General features: G+C 42.3%; 1 protein-coding gene and 1 non-coding gene across 5 annotated transcripts in view; one reads left to right on the top strand and one right to left on the bottom strand.

The window, feature by feature from the left end:
• Positions 1–438: 438 nt before the first annotated feature.
• Tm7sf3 (transmembrane 7 superfamily member 3) overlaps positions 439–18,274 on the bottom strand; it is a 52,155-nt gene continuing 34,319 nt past the window's right edge. For 2 of the 4 annotated variants that reach the window (XM_070037970.1, XM_070037974.1), the window contains exons 8-12: positions 18,143–18,223; positions 17,213–17,365; positions 12,580–12,677; positions 11,397–11,559; positions 439–5,291 (exon numbers count right to left, since the gene is read on the bottom strand). In XM_070037970.1, the coding sequence (XP_069894071.1) occupies positions 5,029–5,291; positions 11,397–11,559; positions 12,580–12,677; positions 17,213–17,365; positions 18,143–18,223 (758 nt within the window). In that variant the 3' untranslated portion in view covers positions 439–5,028. The remainder of the gene's footprint in view (positions 5,292–11,396; positions 11,560–12,579; positions 12,678–17,212; positions 17,366–18,142; positions 18,224–18,274) is intronic. The other 2 variants (XM_070037972.1, XM_070037975.1) reach the window with 2 other exon arrangements.
• Positions 1,643–1,749, top strand: LOC138806578 (U6 spliceosomal RNA). The gene has a single exon (XR_011365928.1). It is a non-coding gene; the product is annotated as a U6 spliceosomal RNA (small nuclear RNA).

The following is an 18,274-nucleotide window of genomic DNA, read 5'->3' as shown; positions in this document are numbered from 1 at the left end:
CTACTCAGGAGGCTGATAGCTGAGGATTGCAGTTCAAAGTCAGCCCAGCCAGTAAAGTCTGTGAGACTCTTATCTCCAATTAACCACCAGAAAACTGGAAATGTATTCTGTGGCTCAAGTGGCAGGGCACTAGCTCAGGCACAGCACTCAGACTGAGTTGAAACCCTATGACTGACTAAATAAACAAACAAATAAATAAATGGGGCTGGGAATGTGGTTTAGTAGTAGAGTGCTTGCCTAGCATGTACTGAAGCTCTGTGTTTGATTCCTCAGTACCACATAAACAGAAAAAGCCAGAAGTGGCCCTGTGGCTCAAGGCTGTACCGGGCCTTGAGCAAAAGCTCAGGGATAGTGCCCAGGCCCCAAGCTCAAGCCCCAGGACTGGCAAAATAAATAAATAAAAATACAATAGGAATTTATTTTTTAAATACACTGAATTTTATTACAAATTATTATAAAAATGTTTAAATAATGTACCTTCTTCCAATGAAGTATATTCTTTCACAATCTTGACTGGCACTTCATTCAAACAGTACAGAGAATCATCCAGGAACTCAGAATGTACAAAATATAGTAAAACTAGGAAGCTGAAACATGTTTTGTCAGGACTGGAGGTCAATAGGAGTCAAACAGATGAATGAAGAGTGGACAAATATACACATAATAGTCCATATACATACATGAAAACAGGGGATGGGTGGGGTGGGGTTGGGAAAGATGGGAAGAAATGATGGAAGGGATGACACTGATCAAGATGCAGTGTTACAAATTGACACATTAAATTGAAACCACTTTAAACAACTAAAGATAATTTTTGAAAAATAAAGATGGTAGCAGTCAGAGTCTCTCTAGTAAATTTATCTTTTAATAAATAATACTTTTGGTTACTGCACTTACAGGAAATACCAAAATAAAGAATAAATGAATAGCATATAACACTTCAAAGCAAAAATGGTTAGTTCATTCATTCATTTATATTATCCTTCCCATTTTTTTGCCAGTCCTGGAGCTTGAACTCAGGACCTCAGCGCTGTCCTGGAGCCTCTTTGTGCTCAAGACTAGAGCCTCTACCACTTGAGCCACAGCACCATTTTCTGGATAGTTTTTTGGAGATACAAGTCTCATAGACTTTCCTGCCCAGGATGGATTTGTACCATGTAACTAGGATTACAGATGTGAGCCACCTGCACCCAGCCTTCCCAAGCCTTCTGAAAAACAGAAGTTGAAGATTGTTCTAGTTACCTGAAACTGCGAGAATCTAACATACTTTGAAGAGACTTAAAAAAATGGCATCAGTTAAGTACTAGTTGTTTTTACAGAAGTGCATACTATGGTCATGGCTGACCTCAGCATCACTCAGGCATGTCAGAGAAACTAGCTAACAACCCAGATGTCACACAAGTGAGGAAAAGGGGAGGTGTGCCCACAGCATCCATCAAAATTGAGAATCCATAAGGCACCATAGCTCATGCTTGTAATCTAACTACTCAGGAGACTGTGATCTGAGGACAGAGGTTCTAAGCCAGCCTGGATAGGAAAGGCCGGGAGATTTTTTTATCTCCTATTGATCAGCAAAAAGCCAAAAGTTGTGCTATAGCTCAAGTGGTAGAGTGCTAGCCTTGAGCACAATAACTCAGGGACAGTGCTCACTTCGGCAGCACATATACTAAAATTGGAACGATATAGATGAGATTAGTATGGTCCCTGCACAAGGATGATACATAAATTCATGAAGTGTTCCATATATTTAGTAAGTGAGCTAAAGACTTAAAGAGAAACTTCTCTGAAGAGGAAATAAGAATGGCCAATAGACACATGAAGAAATGCTCAACCTCCCTAGCCATAAAAGACATGCAAATCAAAACAACATTGAGATACCACCTCACTCCAGTTACAATAGCTAAAATCAAGAACTCTAATAACAACAGATGCTGGAGGGGATGTGGCTAGAAGGGAACCCTACTGCATTGTTGGTGGGAGTGTAAACTTGTTCAATCACTTTGGAAAGCAGTATGGAGGTTCTGCAAAAGACTCCACATAAGGTAAAAATTTACTACATAAATAATGCCGTTTTTACTCTTCTAGAACCTGTGCTTGTTGCCAAGTCTTCCATCTTACTAGATGTGAAACCCTGGGATGATGAGACAGACATGGCAAAATTAGAGAAGTGTGTCCGAAGCATTCAAGCAGATGGCTTGGTCTGGGGCTCCTCTAAACTGGTTCCAGTGGGATATGGAATTAAGAAGCTTCAAATACAATATGTAGTGGAAGACGATAAAGTAGGAACAGACATGCTGGAGGAACAGATCACTGCTTTTGAGGACTACGTGCAGTCCATGGAGTGGCTGCTTTTAACAAGATCTAAAATTGCCCTGATCATTGCATTTAAATAAAAGTTTGAAGCATTAAAAAAAAAAAAAAGACTCCACATAGAGCTCCCCTATGACCAAGCAATCCCACTTTTGGGTATTTACCCAAATGGTCACAAACAAGACCATACTAAAGCTACCAGCATAACTATGTTTATTGCAGCATTATTTACTGTAGCTAAGATATGGAACCAACCCAGATGCCCCTCAGCAGATGAATGGATCAAGAAAATGTGGCATATATACACAATGGAATTTTCTGCCTCCATCAGAAAGAATGACATTAACCCATTTGTTAAGAAATTGAAAGACTTGGAAAAAATTATATTAAGTGAAGTAAGCCAGGCCAAAAGAAACATAGGTCCCATGGTTTCCCTTATTTGCAATAACTAGTATATGTCTGAGACAAGCAGAAATGGTGAGATAAGTTGATGTTAGGCTAAAGGAACCCCAAGATAAAGATTCAAATGTTTTTCTTGTGATTGTTTCTAACATATTGATGATTTCTTTGTTGCTTTTTATGTCCCTCCCCCACAGTATAAGCCCTGTTTTCACTGTATCAACAATGCTTGATAAGAAATGTACTCTTTACCTTGCCCATGTAATTGTAACCCCTCTGTACGGTATTTTCACACACAAAAAAAAACACCTCGGAGAATGCCCGGGCCCTGTGTTCAAGCCCCAGGAGCAGCACAAAACCAAACCAAAACAGTAAGAGAACCCTACAGTAGAACCCACAGTGTTCCTGATTAAGAGCAGTCACTACTTTAGTCTCCACTGTCTGCTCCCTAATCCTTCTAAACACAGTTGGCAAAAAGGCTTTAATTACACAAAAGCAATTCTTATGAAGCCATACAAGGTTGGGTGTTGGTGGCTCACACCTGTAACCCTAACCATTCAAGAGGCTGAGATCTGAGTTTCTCCAATTGCCCAGCATAAAGCTTCAAGTGGAGCTGTGGCTCAAGTGATATAATACAACCCTTGCGCACAAGAGCTCAGGGATATCACCCAGGTCCTGAGTTCAAGCCCCAGTTTGAACATACACACAACACACAGACACACACACACACAGACACACAGACACACACACACACACACACACACACACACACACACACACACACACGAAAAAGAAAAAAAAAATATATATATGGCTGGGTGCTGGTGGCTCACACTTGTAATCCTAGCTACTCAGAAGGCTGAGATCTGAGGATCGCAGTTCAAAACTAGCCCCAGCAGGAAAGTCTGAGACTCTTAGCTCCAATAAACCACCAGAAAATCAGAAGTGGAGCTGTGGCTCAAGTGGTAGAGTGCTTGCCTTGAAGAGTTGAAGGACAGTGCCCAGGCCCAGAGTTCAAGCCCCACAATTGACAAAATAAATAAATAAATAAAATACACACACAGCCAGGATTCTGGTTACTTATAAGGCTGGGATCTGAGGATCTCAGTTCAAAGCCAGTCCAGCCCAGAAAGTCTATGATAGTCTCTTATTCTCAATTAACCAGCAATAAAACAGAAGTAGAGGTGTGGTTCAAATAGTAGGTACCAGCCTTGAGCAGAAAAGCCAAGCAAGGGCTGGGAAGGTGGCTCAGTGGTAGAGTGCTTGCCTTGCATGCATGAGGCCTTGGGTTCGATTCCTCAGCACCATATAAGCAGAATAAAGCTGGAAGTGGTGCTATGACTCAAGTGGTAGAGGACTCGCCTTGAGCTGAAGAGCTGAAGGACAGTACCCAGGCCCAGAGTTCAGGCCCCACGACCAAAACAAACAAACAAAACAACAACAACAACAAAAAACACAGAAAAGCCAAGCAAGAGTATGAATTCCTGAATTCAAGCCTCAATACTGGCATAAATTGGACAACTGAAACTAAATTCTGTGCATTTTGCCATAATTAAAAAATAGTTACAAAGAAAAAAAGTACTGATTTGAAAAGAAGTATCAGACTGCTTTTAGTAAGAAAATAGGTTACTTCTCTTTCTATAATCTGATGGTTAAGAAGCGAGTACTGGACTCCTAAATCTCCAGAGGCAAATATGGCAGTAACGGCCCCCTCCATCCCCCACATCCTCACGTTTATAGAGACTCAATAGATCAATAGAGAACTATTCAAGATTTAAAAAAAAAAAAAGCAGCAGCCAGGTGTTGTTGGTTCATGTCCATAATCCTAGTAACTCAGGAGGCTTAGTTAGAACTAAGGATCCTGGTTTGAAGCCAGCCCAGACATGAACCTTTTATTTCCAAATAACCAGCAAAACCAAACACTGGAGGTGTGGCTCAAGTGGTAGAATGGCAACTTTGAGCAAAAAAGCCAAGGCAGAGTCTGAGGCCCACAGAACCAGAACCAAAACAACAAATATGTGTGTGTTTGTGTATGTGTGTATTCTGGGCTTTTCAGAAGAACCAGTTTTTTGTTTTTTTTTTTTAGTGTTAGCCATTTAATGGAATGTGTTGATCGTATATTTATAAGACAGAAGGTAATTTTTTTTCATCTTTCCCATTCTCTCATTTAGACTTTCATGATATCCCAGTGCACCCTCACTGTGTTAGCAAGGTCACTACGGTATTATATGCAGCCTTATTCCTGCATTGGACTTCAGGGGAGAAAAAGCTGGAGCATCAGAGCTCCCGGTGTGGCAGGCTGAGCAGGTGCAGTGCTGTCTACAGAAGCAGAGGTGTCCTCTCTCCAGCTGGCTGTTGCTTCTGAAAGAACTCTTTGATTTGGGTTAACTGGCCCCAGAATCTGTTTCTCAGTGGAGGGATGTGGTGGCTGGGGTCCAGGATGTTTGTTACTCTGCGTTCTCTCTCTTGCTTCCACAGCTTGTAAGGGTGGGGAGGGAAAAATGGCTGCCCTCTTTCTCTTCGAATCTGTAATGTAATTCCACTGACAGCCAGCATACCCCATATTGCCAGGACAACAAAATCTAAAAAACAAAACAAAACAAAAAACCCCCACAAGATGAGCACCTTGAATTCTAAAGTTAACATGTTTCTAAATCTAAAACATCAAAAATGTTTTCTTTTCTAATATCAGATTTCCTGGGAAATTGAGTCCAAACTAGTGTGCTTACAAACCAAAAGATGAGTAGAGAAGCTACAGACTTATTTATGAATTAGACATTTTTAGCTAGGCACCAGTGGCTCACACCTATAATGCTAGCTGCTCAGCAGGCTGAGGATCAAGGTTTAAAGCCAGTCCAGACAAGCCTCAGAAAGTGGAGCTGGAGCTCAAAGTGAGCAAAAGAGCTCAGGAACAGTACCCAGGCCCCGAGTTCAAGCCACATGACTGATGAACAAAAAAAAAAAAAAAATCAAAGTCTCTAAGACTCTGATCACCAATTAATCAGCAAGCAGCTATAAGTGAAGCTCTGGCTGAAATGGTAAAGTGCCAGCCTTGAGTGAAAAAGCTAAGCAAGAACATCAAGTGCCAGTAACAACACAAGAAAAAGATTAAAATCCCATGATGTACAGATTTGCTTTTAATAATGCCTAATAATCATAGTTGTGTTTGTTCAACTTATCCTTAATTCTTTTTTTTTTTGGTCAGTCGTGGGGCTTGAACTCTGGGCTTGGGCACTGTCCCTCAGCTCTTTGGCTAAGGCGAGCGCTCTACCACTTGAGCCACAGCACCACTTCTGGTTTTCTGAGTGGTTTATTAGAGATAAGAGTTTCTCGAACTTTCCTGCCCGGGCTGGCTTGAACTTCGATCCTCAGATCTCAGCCTTCTGAGTAACTAGGATTACAGGCATGAGCCACAAGTGTATTCTTTTCGACAATATAACATTTCTGAAATCAACATACTTTACAATCCTTGTGAAGGCTTAATGTAATTTTTTTTAACTGCAAAAAGTTAATAGAAGCCAGACAACAGTGGTTCACGCCTGTAATCATAGCTACTCAGGATGCTGAGATCTGAGGAATAGTTTCAAAGTCAGCCATAGCAGGAATGTTTTTGAGACTTATTTCTAAGTAACCAGCAAAAAGCTGCAAGTGAAGCTGTTACTCAATGGGTAGAGTGCCAGTCCTTTTTTTTTGGTTGGTTGTGGGGCCTGAACTCTGGAGCTGGGTGCTGTCCCTCAGCATTTTAGCTCAAGGCTAGCACTCTACCAATTGAGCCACAGCACCACTTCCGGCTTTTTTCTGCTTATGTGGTGCTGAGGAATTGAACCCAGGACTCATGCATGCAAAGCAAACACTACGACTGAGCCACCTTCCCAGCCCCTAGTGCCAGTCTTAAGAAAAAAAACAACAACAACAAAGAAACAGAGCCTCAGTCTTGAGTCCAAGACCCAGTACTAGAATTACACACACACACACACACACACACACACACACACACACACACACACACACGAAATTAAGGGAAAATCTAACAGGATCTTGTAATTGAGAAACATATTTAATAACTGAAAGATTACATATTAAATTAAAAATAATCGGGGCTGGGAAGGTGGCTCAGTGGTAGAGCGCTTGCCTTGCATGCCTGAGGCCCTGGGTTCGATTCCTCAGCACCACATAAGCAAAAAGAAAAAAGCCGGAAGTGGCGCTGTGGCTCAAGTGGTAGAGCGCTGGCCTTGAGCTGAAGAGCTGAGGGACAATGCCCAGGCCCAGAGTCAGGCCCCACGACCAGACCCCAAAAAAATCATGAAGAGTTCATTCTCATCCTTGATTCCATCCCTATGTGTTGGGTATCAATCATCCACACAGGTAGCATTTTTTACCATAAGAGAAATAACTTGGTATAAAGTAAGCAATCCTACCTGGGCATTATAGGCTCACGCCTATAATCCTAGCTTCTCGGGTGGCAGAGATCCGAGGATCAGGCAGGAAAGTCTGTGAGACTCGTATCTCCAATAAACTACTCAGAAAAAAACTGTAGTAGTATTGTGGCTCAAATGGTAGAATGTTAGCCTTCAACACAAACAGGCTGAGAGACAGCACCCAGGTCCTGAGTTCAAGCCCAAGACTGGCAAAAAAAAAAAAAAAGGAAGTAATCCTATCAGACACCTGTGACTCCGATTTGTAATTCTACCTAACTGCCAAAGAGATCTGAGGATCATGATTCTAAGCCAGCTGGGGCAGTTAAGTCCATGAGACTTTCATGTCCAATTAACTAGCAAAAACAGTGGAGCTGTGGCTCAAGTGGCCGAGCTCCAGGTGCTGGTGGCTCACACCTATAATCCTAGCTACCTCAGGAGGCTAAAATCTGAGGATCACAGTTTGAAGGCAGCCCAGGCAGGAAAGTTCTCATAACTTGACTTCTTGAATTGAAAGCCTTTTATATAATTTAATGAAAATAAATACTTTTTAAAAAGTGAGAGTATAAGATCTAGAGTTCAAGCTCAAGGACGGATACACAGACACACACAAAGGTAATCCCAGCTTAGAGAGAGAGAGAGAGAGCGAGAGAGAGAGAGAGAGAGAGAGTGTGTGTGTGTGTGTGTGTGTGTGTGTGTGTGTGTGTGTGTGTGTGTGTGAAGCCACATCCCTAGCCCTAGAAATATTTTTAACTGGAAAAAATCTTATTCCGCATGTCCCTTTTTATTAAATGGATTTCATTTCTATTCTCATATATGTATATAAAGTAATTCAATGATATTCCCCCACCCCCTCCCATTCACTGGTTCAAAATAATTTTTTTGTGCAAGTACTAGAACTTGAACTCAAAACCTGGGCGCTATCCTTTAGCTTTTTTGCTCAAGGGTGAAGCTCTACCACTTGAGCCATAGCTCTACGTCTAACTTTTAGCTGGTTAATTGGAGATAAGAGTCTCAGGAACTTTCCTTCCCAGGTTGGCTTCAAATTGTGATCCTCAGACCTCAGCCTCCTAAATAGCTATGTCTGAGACATCAGCACTAAGCTCATGCCAACTTTTAACATTTAGCTTTGCTCATTTTCATTTGATTAAGGTTTCATTTTTATCTATTTCTTAATGTTATACATAGCATATTTTTAGTATACTTCTACAAGAAAAAAATATGAGCTTAATACCAGCACAGCTATGTTTATTGCAGCATTATTTACCATAGCTAAGATATGGAACCAACCCAGATGCCCCTCAGTAGATGAATGGATCAAGAAAATGTGGTATATATACACAATGGAATTCTATGCCTCCATCAGAAAGAATGACATTGCCCCATTTGTTAGGAAATGGAAAGGTTTGGAAAAAATTATATTAAGTGAAGTAAGCCAGGCCCAAAGAAACATAGGTCCCATGGTTTCCCTTATTTGCAATATCTAGTATAGGTATGAGTCAAGCGGAAAAGGTCAGATAATGTGATGTTAGGAAAATGAACCCTTAAATATGTATTTTAATGTTTTCGTTTCTTTCATGCATGTGTTTCTAACGCATTTATAAGATTATTTCTTTGTTGCTTTGTATGTCCCTCCCCCACAGTGTAACCCCCGCTTTCACTATATTTGATGTCAGTATAACATGTGGAGGAGATGGGGACAAACAAGTCGTTTAAGGATTCAGGTGGACCTGTTGCAACAATGAGAAGTACAAAATGTCATGTCAAAACCAGCTTTACAATGTCGGTGTGGGGGGGGGGGAGGGGGGTATGATTGGGTGGGGGAGAGGGGGGAGGCTGGGAAGGGAGGTGAAGGGTAAACAAAGGAGGAGGCTGCAATGCTTGGTAAGAAATGTATGCATTATCCTGCCCATGTAACTGTAAAATAAAATTAAATTAAATTAAAAAAAATATGAGCTTAAGTATATTAATGTATACTGTGATTCTGATATCATGGCAGTTGGCAAATACATATAGAAACCTATTACAGGGCTGGGAAAGTGGCTCACTGGCCTTGCATGCCTGAGGCCCTGGGTTTGATTCCTCAGCACCACATAAGAAAAAAGCCGGAAGTGGCGCTGTGGCTCAAGTGGTAGAGTGCTAGCCTTGAGCTAAAGAGCTGAGGGACGGCGCCCAGGCCCAGAGTTCAGGTCCCACGACCGGACCAAAAAAAAAAAAAAGAGAAACCTATTACATATGTATTGCAGCAGTGATACTAGAAAGGAAAATATCATGTTTATATCAAATTATTTTATTTTTTTGTTGGTAATGAGGCTTGAACTCAGGGCCTAGGCTCTGGCTCTGAGATCTTTTGCTCAAGGGTAGCACCCTACCACTTGAGCTAAGGCACCACTTTCTGTTTTCTGGTGGTTCATTGGAGATAAGAATCTTAGGGACTTGCCTTCCTAGGCTAGCTTCTCACTGTAATCCTCAGATCTCAGCCCCCGGAGTAGCAAGGATTACAGGCATGAGCCACCAGTGCTCAGCTTCTTTTTAAAAAATTTATTATAAAGGAGCTGTACAAAGAAGTTACAATTCCATATGGCAAGTTATGAGTGTAATGCATGTGGATCAATGCCATCCCTTCTTCATTCTCCCCTATTTCCTACCTCCCATCCCTACCCTCGTTGCATAGTTTAGTTTTTACATAGTATACATTGAATATAAGAGTGCATTTGCCCTGCAATGATGTAAGAATTACCATTTTGTGTATATGACTTCCATAGCTGGGATTCCAGAGCATTGGCACCTGATATTTTTAATTTGTTCTCTGGGAGAATTTCATTTGCATCCATGTTTTCAGCTATCTGTTATAACTTGTTAAATATTTAAAAAGATAGTTTGCTTCTATTGGAATGTTTGTATACTTGCAACTATATTTCTAGGAACAGCTGCAGTCAAAAATAAAACATTTTTAAAATTTTTTTTGGGGGGTCCAGTCGTGGGGCCTGAACTCTGGGCCTGGGCGCTGTCCCTTAGCTCTTCAGCTCAAGGCTAGAGCTCTACCACTTGAGCCACAGCACCACTTCCGGCTTTTTTCTTTTTGCTTATGTGGTGCTGAGGAATCGAACCCAGGGCCTCAGGCATGCAAGGCAAGCGCTCTACCACTGAGCCACCTTCCCAGCCCCCAAAATAAAACATTTTTGCATCAGTGGTTCTCACTGGATACTGTTGAAAATGAACTATACATCTTGAAGGTGATGTGAAGAGAATGAAGGAATGGGTGACATTATCCAAAAGGAATGTACACTTTATTCTGGCCCGTCCTGGGGCTTGAACTCAGGGCCTGGGCACTATCCCTGAGCTTCTTTTGCTCAAGGTTAGCATTCTACCAGTTGGGCCACAGCATCATTTCTGGCTTTTTCTATTTATATGGTACTGAGGAGCCACATTCCCAGCCCAGAAATGTACTCTTTACATGGCTTATGTAACTGTAACTCCTCTGTATATCACCTTGATAACAATAAAAAGATTTTAAAATAATAACAACCGGGGCTGGTTGTTATTATTTTAAAAAGAAAAAACCCGGAAGTGATGCTGTGGCTCAAGTGGTAGAGCACTAGCCTTGAGCTGAAGAGCTGAGGGACAGCGCCCAGGCCCAGAGTTCAGGCCCCACGACCGGACCCCCCCCCCAAAAAAAAAATAAAATAAAATAATAACAACCAAAAATATTTTTATGTCTAGGAAGGTGGCTCAGTGGTAGAGTGCTTACCTTGCCTGCTTGAGGCCCTGGATTCGATTCCTCAGCACCACAGAAGCAGAAAAAGCCGGAAGTGGTGATGTGGCTTAAATGTTAGACCACTAGCCTTGAGCTGAAGAATTGAGGGACAGCACCCAGGCCCAGAGTTCAGGCCCCATGACCAACCAAAAAAAAAAAAAAATTTAGCCAGGTGCCTGGTGGCTCTCGCCTATAATCCTAGCTACTCAGAAGGCTGAGATCTAAGGTTCATAGTTCAAAGCCAGCCCGGGCAGGAAAATCCATGAGACTCTTATCTCCAATAACCCTAGAAAGCCGGAAGTGGCGCTGTGGCTCAAGAGGCAGAGTGCTCACCTTGAGCTGAAAGCACAGGGACAGTGCTCACGCCCAGAGTTCAAGCCCCATGACTGACAAAAATAAATAAATAAATAAAAAATGTTAACTCAAAAAAAAAGGACTGCATTTCCTCATCCTTCCTCCATTCCTGAGTCCCTCCATTGCCCTCCCCCAGTTTGAGGGGCTTTTACAAGTCCTACCATTGGTTTGAAAAGGCACATTTGTGAAAGCCTTATTGAAATCTGCATTGAGTGCTCTCCTGAGGACATTCAAGGTGATGGAAGAAAGACTTGTGAACACGTAGCTGCCAATGGCCAGAACCACGGAGTAGGAGCCAATGATTCCACAAGTCAGGATGTTTAGCTGTGGAAGAGGTGAAGAGTGAGGCATTAATGATCCCTGGCAGAACATGCCTATCACAACTGGCTCCATCACAAGGAATCACTTCTCCCTAACTCATGAAAAGATAAAGATTACTTGAAAATATAAACTCAAAACCACCCTTGACTTCCACAGTGGATGCTTATAATGCAATGGATCAAAATAACAGCCATGCACCACAAAACCCTCTTCTAGTACAATGTCAATCTCAGAAGAGTCTATTGCCTAGGCCAGGTGCTGGTGGTTCATACCAATACTCCTAAGCTACCCAGGAAACTGAGATCTGAAGATTGAGGTTCAAAGCCAGCCCAAGCAGACAAATCCAAACGACTCTTATCTCAAATTAACCAGCAAAAAGCACAGAGGGGAGCTATATCTCAAGTGGAAGAGTACCAGGCTTGAAGGAAAAAAGTTAAGGGACAGCATTAAGGCCCTAAGTTCAAGCCCCAGTACCAGTACTAAAAAAAGAAAAAAAAATCTCTTGCCTAGTGCTGGAACTGGTAGTTCACACCTGTAATCCTAGCTACTCAGGAGACTGATAGCTGAGGATCAAAGTTCAAAATCAGGCTAGGCAAGAAAGGGTATAAGTCTCTTATCTCCAATTAACTAGCAAAAAACAAGACATATGCTGGGCACTGGTGGCTCATGCCTAAAATCCTGGCTACTCAGGAAGCTGAGATCTGAGGATCATGGTTCAAGGCTAGCCTGGGCAGGAAAGTCTATGAGACTCTTATATCCAATTAACTGCTAAAAGAACCAGAAGTGGAGCTGTAGCTCATGTGGTAACACAGTGCTAGCCATAAGCAAAAAGGCTCAGGGATAGCGCTCAGTCGCTGAGTTCAAGCCCCAGGACCTGAACAAAAAAGCCAGATATGAAAGTGTGACACAAGTGGCAGAGTGCCAGCACTGAGCAAAAATTCAAGTAAGAGTGCAAGGCCCTGAGTTCAAGCCACACTACCAAAAGAAAGAGAGAGTAAATCTAATTTTTTATAAAAGACTTACTATTCTTAGGCAGCCCAGGAAAACTACTGGAATGAGGATGGCTATACAGGAGAAAGTCACCCAAAACACACCATCATCACGAAAAACTTTTAGGTTTCCTGAAAAAGAAAAATTATGGTAGAGAAGAGGTTCACCAAGTTAAATTTCATTTTCTCATTATCTGAGCACACAACACACACTGAAGGTTTAAAGTAACAACCCATGAATATGCTGGCAACTGTTCTCCACCCAATTATCAATATATTCCTGCCCGGTATCTGTAATCCTAGCTACTAGCTGTCATCCTAGCTACTCAGGAGGCTGAGAGCTGAAGATCATGGTTCAAAGCCAACCCTGGCAGGAAAGTCCCTGAGACTCTTGTCTCCAATTAACCAGCAAAAAGCCAGAAATAAGAGGCGTAGCTCAAATGGTAGAGTACCAATCTGGAGCCAAAAAAGCTAAGCGAGAGTGCAAGGTCCTAATTCAAGTCTCAGTACCAGCAGGAAAAAAAAAAAGATCAATACTGTCACCTTTGAAGGATGTGTTTGGTGTCGGGGAGACTCCAGCAGGTAAATGCTCTGCACTTAGCAGAATTTAGAAGTCTGTGAGTAGCAGATCTTCTGTTCACCAGCTCTGAGACATCAGGCCTCAATTTCCATAAACTGAGAAGGCTGAATTTATTATCTCCAAATGCTAAACTACTACCTTCTGCCCCTAAATTTCTGATTTTCTGTTTTGTACTGGGGATATGTAGAAAATCTACAGTGAAAAAATATTCAGAACCTAAGCCATGATTACAACATAAGCAGCAAAATCCTTTTTTTCTTTTGGTGGTTCCAGTACTGGGGCTTAAATTCAGGGTCTGGATGCTATCTTTTATCTCTTTCTGCTCAAGGCTAGTATTCTTCCACTTGAGCCACACCTCCACTTCTAGCGTTTTGGTTGTTCATTGTAGATAAAAAGTCTCAGGGAGGGCTGGGAAGGTGGCTCAGTGGTAGAGCGCTTGCCATGCATGCCTGAGGCCCTGGGTTCGATTCCTCAGCACCACATAAGCAAAAAGAAAAAAAGCCGGAAGTGGCGCTGTGGCTCAAGTGGTAGAGCGCTAGCCTTGAGCTGAGGGACAGCGCACAAGTCCATAGTTCAGGCTCTACGACCGGACCCCTCCCCAAAAAAAGTCCCAGGGACTTTCCTGCTCAGGCTGATTTTGAACCAAGATCCTCAGATCTCAACCTCCAGAGTAGCTAGGATTATAGGCATTGAGTTACTAGTGCAGGTCACAAAATACTCTTAATAGATTACTATCACCCATAGACATGAGATAACTGCTCTTACCTAACTTCTGTCAGGTTCGAGTATGTCATCAATATGAAAGTAATGCCTTCTTTTTTTTGGGGGGGGGGGGGGTCCGGTCATGGGACCTGAACTCTGGGCCTGGACGCTGTCCCTCAGCTCTTCAGCTCAAGGCTAGCACTCTACCACTTGAGCCACAGCACCACTTCTGGCTTTTTTCTTTTTGCTTATGTGGTGCTGAGGAATCAAACCCAGGGCTTCGGTCATGCAAGCGCTCTACCACTGAGCCACCTTCTCAGCCCCAGTAACGCCTTCTTATAAATGAAATTCAAAAAGAAAAGTCAAGTACACTGATGAGTAGCTATAATCCCAGCTACTCAGAGGTTGAGATCTACAAGAATGCATTTAAGGCCAGCCTGAGCAGTTTACCAAGACACTGTCTCAAAATAAAAATATAAAAATGGGCTAGCCATGTAACTTAGCAATACAGCTCTTGCCTAGCATGCTCAAATCCCTTGGTTCTATCTCCAGAAGCATAAAAAGATAAAAAATGCCTTCCAATGAATCTAGGGAAATTGTTTTGGGCCAGGCATAATTGTACCTGTCTATAATCCTAGCTGCACAGAATACAGAAATAAGAGGATTGGGTTTGAAAGTCGACCGAACAAAACATGGGATCCTATCTCAACAAATAAGGCAGTGCATTATACAAACCTGTAATTCTAACTACTACTGAGTTGGAAATAGGAGGATTGAGATTCAAGGCCCACAAAGGCAAAAGCATAAACCCTATCTATTAAAAAAAAAAAAAAGGGCAAAGCAAACTGAAACAAAAAGAGCTATTTGTAACTCAACGGATATAGTATTTGCCTAAGAAGTATGAAATCTTAAATGTCAACACCAGTACTGCTGGACACTGGTGACTCATGCCTGTCCTAGCTGCTACTCAGGAGGCTAAGATCTGAGGATAATGGTTCAAGCCCAGCCAATACAGGAAAGTCTGTGAGACTTTCAATTAACTATATACACAAAAAAAGCCAGAAGTGGAGCTGTGGCTCAAGTGGTAGAGCGCAGCCTTGCACAAAAAAGATCAGAGACAACACCCTGACTCTGAGTTCAAGCCCCAGGTCTGGCACAAAAAGAAGTAAATAAATAAGTAAATAAAACCAGCACTGCCACCCAAAAATAAAAAGAAAAGAAAATAGTATATGCAGTCATGTGAAGAATGGGTCTTTTCCCTTTCCAGAAAATAATCTCTTTGCTATCCACATAAGGTAAAAATGGCAGTAATCAAATCAGATATAAGAAGACAGCCAAATTTTGATGCTTTAACAAAACTGAGTTTTACAACTGCAATAATGAGATGCTCACTCTAATTGTACTTGAACTATGAGATAATACATTAGTATATCTGAAGGGAATAGTTATTTTCATTAACAGGAATAGTTCTTCAAAAAGCTTAAAGACAATTGCACTTGCCTTTAAAAAAAGGATAGTAGGCTGGGCACTGGTGGCTCACGCCTGTAATCCTAGCTACTCAGGAGGCTGAGATCTGAGGATCGCGGTTCAAAGCCAGCCCGGGCAGGAGAGACCGTGAGACTCCTATCTCCAATAAATCACCAGAAAACCAGAAGTGGCGCTGTAGCTCAAGTGGTAGAGCGCTCGCCTTGAGCTGAAGAGCTGAGGGACAGCGCCCAGGCCCAGAGTTCAAGCCCCACGACTGACAAAAAAATAAAATAAATAAAAAAATAAAAAAAGGATAGTAGAAGGCAGGTGCCAATGGCTCATGCCTGTAATCCTAGTTACTAGGAGGCTGAGATCGGATGATCACAGTTTAAAGCCAGCCTAAGCAGAAAAGTCTGTGAGACTCTCCAATGAGCCAGCAAAAAATCAGAAGAGGAGGTGTGGCTCAAGTAACAGAGCACCAGCCTTGAGTGAAGAAGCCAATCAAGAAGAGCACAAGGCCCCTGAGTGCAAAGGCAAACTTAGATCTAGCAAACCTCACTAAGTACAGGCCCAGCCAACCAGTGACTATATCCCACTGCCTGAGGGAAGAGATGGCCATGAACACAAACAAGCAAAACAGTGAAGTTCCCCCTTGGCCAGCTGTATACCTCTACTCACCACTCAGCTCAAGATATATATAGAAATGTAACTGCCCAGGAGTCTCTCTGCAAGACTGGCCAATAAGAAGCCATTATTCAACTAGGAGGTATACATCTGGTACCTGGAGTCCCTACCTAGGGGATGAGTGGGCCTTGGAAAACCAGCTATAGACCTAAAAAAAACTATGGCCTGCCTCCAAATCTCCACCAGGCAGCCACCTAGAAAACTCTTCCAATGCTTCTGGCTAAAGCTGTTAATACCAGAAGAACTGTACAAAGGAAAAAAATATATATATATACATACATATATATATGCATGCCAATGGCTACTCACCAAAGAATCACCAAACAAACCAAAAGGTTTACATGGGAAAAAAGCCAAAGCTCACTGAGAATCAACAGCTGCTGCTGGATCATTTGTGTAGGGCAAGGCACAAACTTTGGCAGAGGGCTCCCTGATTCAATAGATGTGCTTGAGATCCCATCTCTCCATCCCTACATCCAGCTGCAATTGTCCCAGCCCAACGGAAACTCTGCAGTGGGACACAGCTGGCTTTATTTGGAGCAACCCATCCCTTGGGAATTGCTGCTACTGGAGTCCTCAGGCCAGGCCTGCCTCACCTCACTCTAGCCACTGCCCTGGGTCTACAGCCATAACTGACCTGGGCCCAGAGGAAATAAACACAACAGAAGAACAACAGATAGAAAGGTGAAGGTCAGAGAACACCTAATAGTCAACATAACGTGGCTGGTATACACGCTCTGCCTCAACAAGGACAAAATACTTATTCTCTCTTTTATAAACACTTTGGTTGGTAGTTAGTCTACCTCCCTTCTTTGTGGATTTTCTTAGTCCTTTTTTTTTTTCCCCCTTCGTACTGGTACTGAGGTTTGAAGTTGGGGCCTGTGTTCTCTCTCTTGGCTTTTTCACTCAAGGCTGGAGTTATACTTGTACTTTTTGTTTTCTTTTTTCTTTTGCTGATTAGTTGGAAATAAGAGTCTCTCTGATCTGTCTCTCTAGATTGGTTTCAAATGGTAATCCTTAAATCTCAGCCTCCTAGTACCTAGGATTACAGGCATGAGCCTTCTCGAAAGTGCCACGTCATCAAAATCGCCAGAACTCTTCAAAAGATGGAGATATGCAACATCCTTCCAGGATTCAAATCCCTAACAAGCAAATATGTGACTCTAGAAAGAAATAAATAAAGTCTTCCAAACAATGAATCAACCCCACAGAACATCAGTTACATAGCTCCTACCCAGTGGAGTGAAGAACATAATGCATGAGGTGAGGAACCCAAGCACCAGCCCAACACAAAGCATACAGAACATAAGGATTCCAAATCTCCACCAGGCAGCCACCAAGAAAACTCCTCCAATGCTTCCGGCTAAAGCTGTAAATACCAGGAGAACTGTATAAAGAAAAAAACATATATATATTATATGTGTGTATATATGTATGTATACACACACACACACACACACACACACACACACACACACACACACACACACACACACACACACACACACACACACACACACACACACACACACACACACACACACACACACACACACACACACACACACACACACACACACAGCCAGCTAAGTCACACAGCAGAGCCAGGGTAGCCTTCCCAGCAGGAAGGCTGTGTGTGCACAGCAGCCCTCTCTAAGGAGGGACCTGAACCTGACTGACAAGTGCAGCTTAGTCCCAGGTAAGACTGCAACAGAACTGTTCAAGACAGACTAGGCTCGTCAATATGTTGGCCCAAGAAAGAAAAGATGATAAGCATTCTATTATATGAAATGGACTTGGAGAAAGGGGTATTTAAGATAAAGAAATTCTTGTCCAAGACTGGTGGTGCAAGCCTGTAACACTAGCTACTCAGGAGGCTGAGATCTGAGAATCACAATTCAAAGTCAGCCTAGGCTGACATATCCAAGAGACCTAAGGTGTGGTTCAAGTGGTAGTATCAGCCTTGAGTGAAAAAGGCACGTTAAAGCATGAGGTTCTAAGTTCAAATCCCAGTATGAGCATTTAAGTGCTTTAGGAAAGGGGAGGCCCACTGTTTCACATATAATGGGATGTCCACACAATATGGATCAAACTGCAGAAGGAAAGGTAAGCTGCAAATATGGCTATTTCCTCTTTCAACACACAATTACTTAATTTCACTTACCATCATATTTCATAGATGTCAGTCTTGCAATCAGGATATAAAAGAAGAATCCCAGGAAGATAAAACCTATGAAGAACAATTCTAGTAGCAAACCAACATCAAACAAATAAACAAAAAAGATGTGATTAGATA

This window comes from Dipodomys merriami, unplaced genomic scaffold, assembly GCF_024711535.1.
Source record: "Dipodomys merriami isolate MVZ:Mamm:240054 unplaced genomic scaffold, mDipMer1.0.p SCAF_10, whole genome shotgun sequence".
NCBI classification, from domain to species: domain Eukaryota; kingdom Metazoa; phylum Chordata; class Mammalia; order Rodentia; family Heteromyidae; genus Dipodomys; species Dipodomys merriami.
This window is presented reverse-complemented; position numbering and strand designations above follow the sequence as displayed.